We start from the raw sequence: 7553 nt of genomic DNA, 5'->3' as shown, positions 1-7553 counted from the left end.
CCTTCACATTTGGAATGCTTATGCCCTATTGTGTTTGTAAACCATCCCCAACACTGACCTATGTGCATTGACTGAAGTGATCCGAACGATATATTTTACAGTGTAAATGGGGCAATTCTGGAGGGAAATGATAAATGTTTCACATTTCACAACACAAACAGCATGACTATGACAAAGGACATTATGCCACCAGAAGTAAAGAGCTATCAGTTAACTATATGCTTTTTCCAGCCGAAAATGATGTGAATGTCAGAATATTGCATGTTTTTACGCGCGCGAAGGCTACGAGTTTGTGAGAGAGAGGGACAAATAGCAGAATAATATCATGCAGGGGAGTTTGTGGTCTTTGAATGGCTAGGTAGTTTAGTGGAGTTTCATGATTTCGTTTGAAATGTCTTTCATTCTTTCTCTTTCTTTCCCTCCTCTTTCTCCTCTTCCACGCCGTCTCGTTCCTTCTCCAACGTGGCCCCTGTCGATTCACTTCCCGTCACCGTCGACGTTAGGTTGCTCTCTTTCTTCCATTTCATACGACGATTCTGGAACCAAATTTTGATCTGACGTTCGGTCAAACAGAGAGCATTTGCTATTTCGATACGTCTACGTCTGGTTAGATAGCGGTTGAAATGGAACTCCTTCTCCAGTTCCAGTGTTTGGTAACGGGAGTATATCTGGCGTCCTCTGCGTCTGTCTGACCCATACCCAACTCCTGTGCGGAGAAAAGAAATTATAATGTACTGGATTACATTTCTATATCAAGCCATTATGTGAATTGTTCTGACATAAATTGATGCAATTGCCATAATCTAGATTAGACATCATGACAAAGATACTGACAATGTGATGGGAGCAATTCGTGTACAAAATAGCCTATCTCTGGTCAGGGTAGAAACGCATATGGCATGCAGTAAAATAAACACAATTCTCCAAACCATGCATGAGACTTAATCTGTTTGTAAAATATACGTAGCCTATGTAAATTGTTTAAACTAAATATATAATAGTTAAATATATAATAGTTATTTTGGGAAACTGTTGGAATAGTTACGCACACTCAGAAAATAGGCCTTCTATAGGGCGAGACGATACAATGATGTTTTATGGGGCCATAAAAAACAAGATGCTCTGTTGCTAAGATATATCGTAAAACTGGCTCATTTACTTAATTTATTTGTTGTAGTAAAACTCACCGCTGTGAGAGTTCATTCGCTGCATCCACGGGTATATCTGGACGTTAGCTTTCTGCTCCTGCGATCCACCTCTGGCTTGATCCAAACTGTACTCCTGAGCAATGTGGTTTTGCGCATTCAGTCCCATGCTTGTTGTTTGTCTGCAACTGGCAAGACCCCCATCCTTGTCTTGAAGAAACACATTAGATCCATGATACTCATAGGATGCCCGGCTCGGCCCAAAAACAACATTGTCTTGGGGAGAATAGAAAGGATTTGCGTATATCCGATTCTGGGTCACAGCAGCCCCATACGACGAAAAATGTCTCACTGTGTCATAAGTGGTGGAATTTAGCGGCACGCTTGGCAAAACATCTTGACCACCGGATAAATGGCAGGAGAGTGACGGGTTTGCGAAATACGAATTCATACCTTGCCTGTAACCCTTCTTCTTCAACTCTCCGCACTTCTTTATCAGTCTTTTTTTCCTCCACTTTCCCCTCTCAGTAGCTCCCCCTTTCCCTCTCTCTTATTCTGGATATGTTGCTGGCTGCTCACACACCTTTGCAAAACCTTCCTTTCACCCTTTCGCTGCTTGTATAAATAGACGGTTGCTTGAGGTTTCAATATTATTAATTTCCAATCTCCGGTAAGACTCACAAACCCGAGTGTTATAGCTGATCGCTTAGCTCTAGAGAGAGGCAATATGACAATGTCAGCTGACCATTCTCCACCAATTGAGAGCAAGGAAACTGTAGCTTTTAGCTAACCAGCTATAGCTCTAAAAATGCAGCCAGAAAACGAATGCATTAAGTTAGTGGGGCATAGCAACGCATGCATAAAGTTAGTTGGACGTTCCACACTGAGCAAGAAAACAAGACAATATAAATATATAAGCGACGTGTATATGTCTGCAATATCAAACTGCTGTCCAGAACCAGAATACTCCTGTCACTGAATTGGCATTTTAGTTTTTTTAATGTAAGTTTATAAATGGGATAAATAAATTGATACCTCTATATCTGTTTTACCTGCTTATTTGGCATGGCGTGTGTGTGTGTGTGTGCGTGTGTGTGTGTGTGTGCGCGTGTGTGTGTTAATATATAACACATTTACACACAAGGACAATGTAGTTCGCACGCACATATTTGAAAATTCTGAAAGCCAATAAAGAGTACAATGTAATATGTAAGATAATGTACCGCTATGTACATATTCAGTGTAGGTTGTATCAGATGTGTATGTAGTGGTAGCGCTCTCATAAAGCTCGCGTGCTCTGTTGGTTCTTGTGTTTTTGCTGGGCAAGAATTTTTCACATTCTTTCCATGTTTTACATCGTGTATGAATTAGCATTACATGACTTGAAGGTAATTATCGTGCCTCGGCTCTTAACGGGTAATTCCGATTTCTAGGGGGAAGGGCGGTGGTGATAAGAATGCGTTTAGGGTCTCTTCTGTGAAGGGCAATAAAACCAAGTGAAGTTTCTCAGCTCACCAACAAATAACTGTGTATAGCCTACATAACGACAAAATCCCGAGCCTCTGAAACGAATGCGTTGGACTATAAACGCAAGAAGAAGAAAAAAAAAAAGAGAATAGTGTTCAATTGTATTTGAAGTTACTAGCCTAAGTGGTAACCATTTAGAACACTTTTCCTGAAAACCCAGCAGTCAACCGTGAGTAGAGAATTGATCAGGCTACGTCAGAGGATATGTATCCACAAAGCACTGTTATTGAGATGGTAGGCGATACCTTTACGGATACAATCACATCTTAGAAATGTAGAGTTAGGTATTTGTTTACCTGACCACTCTCACCTAATACTTTTAATATCAGTGCCAAATTGCGTAAAATATAAGTTATGTGAGTTGGCTTCACAAAATGATTACATCGATTAATGGTAGTAATGGAATTTTAGTGTCGACGGTATGCTGTACATCGTACACAGAGGTGGATATTTTTGAAATAACCCAGTGCTTTAGCTATAGATCTATAATGGTGTGTTATGCAGGCCTGGGACATATGCTCGTGCGTGAGTCAGCTGTGGAAACGTTAGGTATCCTATTGTCTAAAATGACTGACAAGAGTAATTTATCAATGAATGGCAACCTGGATAAAAAAAAAGTGGGCTCCTTTCTATAAGGTAGGCTACTCAATTTGAGGTACAAACTCGACAAAACTGTTATTCCAAAAATGAATATTCCACATTGAATGCTTTTGTTCTCCATGTGTGGAAAAACTCAGTCAACAATAGCCTACTGCAAACCCTTTTCCACTAGCTTCCGCTTCAACACACAGCTGCATGTAAATCAATTCAGATGGATTCATTTGATTGTTCAAACAACCTTCAAGCTATTCGATAACAACACGTTGGTTAGAGAATGATATTAGCTAAAGATCTGAATATTTTCTCAATAATCTATAGTAATAACGTATAGTAGTGAAAACAATTACATAATTCACATTATTGAAACCACAAATGTAGGACATACGTATGTATTTGACAAGGGGATGTCTACGCGTAGGCCTATACAGCCTACAATAAAACTAATCTTTAACTTGCACATAGTAGGTCTATTTTGCTGGGCTTCTGTTGTCGGTTCTAAAACAGGCAATAAAAGTTAGGACGGAAAGAAAGACGAGGACGTCTGTTGTGCAATAAATGTTCCCCACTGGATTAGCCGCCATATGTGACATCCGCAGACTGACAAAAATGACACAAATAGGAAAACCAAGAAGGAATATTTCTTAAAAATCTCTTGGCCTAATTGTAAACATTATTACATGTGTGTTATGGTGTTAACCATTTGACAACATTTAAGTCAGTTGAAAGTGCGTCATAACTCTCAGAAACTAGGTATATAGGCCCATGCCTATATCCTTCACTTGAAATGTTCTATGTAGTGAAGATGCTTTCCTTATGCTCACAACATTACATTTCACCAGCCTACATAAATGTATCCCCATTCTGCGAATAGAATTACGATTCTCCTCCGACACTCAACTAAGCCAAAAATAAGTATGGGTTTCTAGCACTTGATGAGAACCATATAGCCGAGCGCGCTTCTGAAATCAGCAATATTCATAACGTATCATCATCACGTACTTCAACGTGTTGTCAACTGTGACGGATGAGATGACTGAGAGCGAACCACAGTGACTATTTGACTATACGCTATATGCTCTATTTGGTATTTCACGTTTTATGCCTCTCTGTAGGCTACAACATCTTAGTTTGATTCCTTATTCGACATGGTTGTTTATAAAGCCACTATGGATTATTTGTACTTTCATATCATGGAGTTTGTGGTAGTTCCATTGCATAATGCACAAGAGCTGTTGGTATGCGGTATAGTGATGTGAGCTGGGAGAAAGAGCTGTAGACATAAGTGTTTTGGCAGCCCTCAAGACAAATGACGTGGGCTCATCTCAGCTTTTGAAGCAGAGAGGAAAGAGCCCGTTTGGCACGTATTTCTTTAATTTCTTTGAAGACGAACATCTGCACTGTTGCACTTTATGACTACCTCTATGCGTGTAGCTTACTAGAATACTACTACGACGACTACTACTACTACTAGGCCTACTACTACTGCTACTACTACTAACAATAAGACTATTTTTGACCAAACACTATATTATTATTATCAGGAGTTGTAGAAATTCCAGAACAATCCAATTAAGCCTAATAATGGTAGCCTAACCCCTCACTGCACTGGGTTGAATTATAATTTGTGTATATCTGAAGCTGTAACAACATAGGCTAACACATAGTATCTAGGCTACATTAGCCTACAGTGTTCAGATTGCCACGTTTAACAATTTGAAGCAGAGATGGACATGTGTTGATCATGTGGGTCGGGAAGCAATGTTTTCGTATCAGCTTTCTCTTACTTGACCATGAGGAATTCATACTCATTGCTGGCTCTGAACAAACTTTTATAAAATAACGTTCACCTTTTCCGGACAATTTACAAATGAGGTCTAGGCGCTATGCTTCATGCATGTTACGCACTACACTAATCAGAGGCTGTTTAAGGAGACCAACAAAAAAGAACACATCGTAAATCATGTTAATTGGCAAATATCTTCTTGTAAAATTGATTTATGATTCAATAGCAATGTTTATTAGACATTAAAAAGTTTGAATGAACAGCGCTTGGCCCTATTGCAAGTTTCAAAACCCCAGGAAAAAATACACCGCAGGCATTTGGTATGCCCATTATTTTCATGTGTATCAATATAGCATAAAAATCATCATTTATTACCTTCTTAATTTGCGTGTTTGTAGAGGCCTATGTATCTGCAAACTTACATCTGGAAAATCCTAAATTCGTAGCATTTTTACGATTGAGTTGGGTCACTCGTTATTGTACGAAGGTTTTGAAGTGCAAAGTTAGTTACGATGGATTGGGGAAACATGTTTCGCATATTGGCAGTACATGACTTCTGTGTTTCATTTTACTGATCTCTTTCTCTCTCTCTCATTCAAGGATAACCCGAAGAGCTGCAAAAGGTGCACCCCACACGACAAAGTGCAAAAGGAAACCATTGGAAAAAGGTTCCCGCACAATGACCTGCAGCAAAATCTCATTGAGGTGCTGGTACGACTCAAACGCACCTGCGACAGGCCTATTCACTTTGTCTAATTTCAATTAGCCTCACACAATATCTGAAGTGATTTGGAAAAATCAAATATGCATTTTTGCCAGCTAATGTTTTTACTTTAGGCTATAGCCTAACTTATAGTGAAAAAAGTAGTTAAATAGACAATATGTACCCCGCCCCCACAGACAGACACACACTTTCACAGCTTTGCCATCACTACACATGCATTCAATGTTAATTTTGTGTAAATTAATGTACAAGTGTCTGCCATATTCAACAAAATATGCACAGGAAAGGGCCTACGTTCCATTGACCACAGTAAACACAATTGGCGAATCCAACAATGATGATGTTCATGCGTAAAAGATCGTGTATAAAGCGTAACAAAGCTCGTGAGTAAACCTTAGCAATCCGATCGACGCGCAAGTTCTAGGCTAGTTAGTCATGGATTTCTGAAGTAGAGATCTTGCCCTATGTGTGCAAATTATTGTTGTTGTGAAATATGATCATGATGATTATTGTGATTATGATTTATAGTTATATTAGTATTATGATTTTGACCATGTTTGCTGTTGCTGGTGTTCCTCCAATAAATATAATTACATTTTTTACATTTGTTGTGTACATCTGTTTTCATTATTGTATGAGAAAATTACAGGTTTAAGCCGTCTCACAATACAGACATTCAAAATGGTTCCCGTGCCACACGTGAAGGTTGAACTATTTCAGACGATGTTCCAAGCTTCGTGCCTGACTATTTTTATTTAACTAAGGAAGTCAGTTAAAAACAAATTATTGTTCACAATTACGGTCTACTCCGGCCAAACTCTAACCCGGACGACGCTGGGCCAATTGTGCGCCGCCCTATGGGACTCCCAATCACGGCCGGTTGTGATACAGCCTGGAATCGAACCAGGGTCTGTAGTGACGCCTCTGGCAGTGCCTTAGAATGCTGCGCCACTCGGGAGCCCGATGACATGTTAAGACATTTTTCTATCGGCATATTTCATTTATGTATTAAACTGTTTCCGCACTAATGTGGCATATAGCCTGCATAACTACCAACCACCGACCAACGGTCACCAACCCCATCACTCCCCCCACACAACCTCTCACCTCCGCTGTGGAAGAGGTGGGCACAAGGGGGCACTGTTAGTATCAGTGAACAACAGTATTGTGTTTGTTTGTGTGTGTGTGTGTGTGTGCGTGTGCGTGTAACATAGTACAATACTACAAGATCTAACATTGACTTTTCACATTGATTAGATATATATACTCTCACCCATCTTTCTTTGCAACTAATGTTGCCTATAGATAATTACATATGCAGTCAGCAATTAGAATAGATCATAGAAGAAAGGTCACTTAGACTAATGGGGAGGGCCCAAAACACGGTTCAATGTAATATATAAATAATCTGAAAGAATGGAAAATAAAGATTAAAACTGTAGCACAAACCAACGCGGCCCCCCAGTGGATAATCTCACACTATTAAGCCACTCGAGGCAAGCTACCTTCGATAAACAAACCACACCTTAGAATAATTGATGATTACATCTAATTCTAGATGGTGTGTCAGTGATTTTCTGAACAGCGCACTATCAAAGTTTGGAAGTAGCCTACTATAGGCCTATGGAAATAACGGATGTTACAATAGCCTACAGGTCAGGTCACGAACATCCAAACTACACAAAATCAAGCTTTTCACTGTAAGGTCTACTACACCTGTTGTATTCGGCGCACGTGACAAATAAACTTTGATTTGATCAATAGCATTCATATT

General features: G+C 39.5%; 1 protein-coding gene across 2 annotated transcripts; it reads right to left on the bottom strand.

The window, feature by feature from the left end:
• Positions 1-398: 398 nt before the first annotated feature.
• LOC120060643 (homeobox protein Hox-C6a-like) lies at positions 399-1596 on the bottom strand. Of its 2 annotated transcripts, none has more exons than XM_039010029.1 (2): positions 1188-1596; positions 399-706 (listed from the first exon to the last, which is right to left on the bottom strand). In XM_039010029.1, the coding sequence occupies exons 1-2, from the start codon at positions 1594-1596 to the stop codon at positions 399-401; spliced, it is 717 nt and encodes a 238-aa protein (XP_038865957.1). The 2 variants fall into 2 exon arrangements, with proteins under 2 accessions (XP_038865957.1, XP_038865958.1); XM_039010030.1 differs by having other exon boundaries at positions 1191-1596.
• Positions 1597-7553: the final 5957 nt, after the last annotated feature.

The sequence above is a fragment of the Salvelinus namaycush genome, chromosome 16, assembly GCF_016432855.1.
Source record: "Salvelinus namaycush isolate Seneca chromosome 16, SaNama_1.0, whole genome shotgun sequence".
In the NCBI taxonomy this organism is placed as follows: domain Eukaryota; kingdom Metazoa; phylum Chordata; class Actinopteri; order Salmoniformes; family Salmonidae; genus Salvelinus; species Salvelinus namaycush.
Note: the sequence above shows the minus strand (reverse complement) of the source record. Positions and strands in the feature narration are given on the sequence as shown.

Coding starts and splice junctions, on each gene's coding strand:
- LOC120060643 (XM_039010029.1), bottom strand. CDS start 1,596: ATGAATTCGTATTTCGCAAACCCGTCACTCTCCTGCCATTTATCCGGT. Junction 707..1,187: donor GCGAATGAACTCTCACAGCG/GTGAGTTTTACT, acceptor TTCTCCGCACAG/GAGTTGGGTATGGGTCAGAC.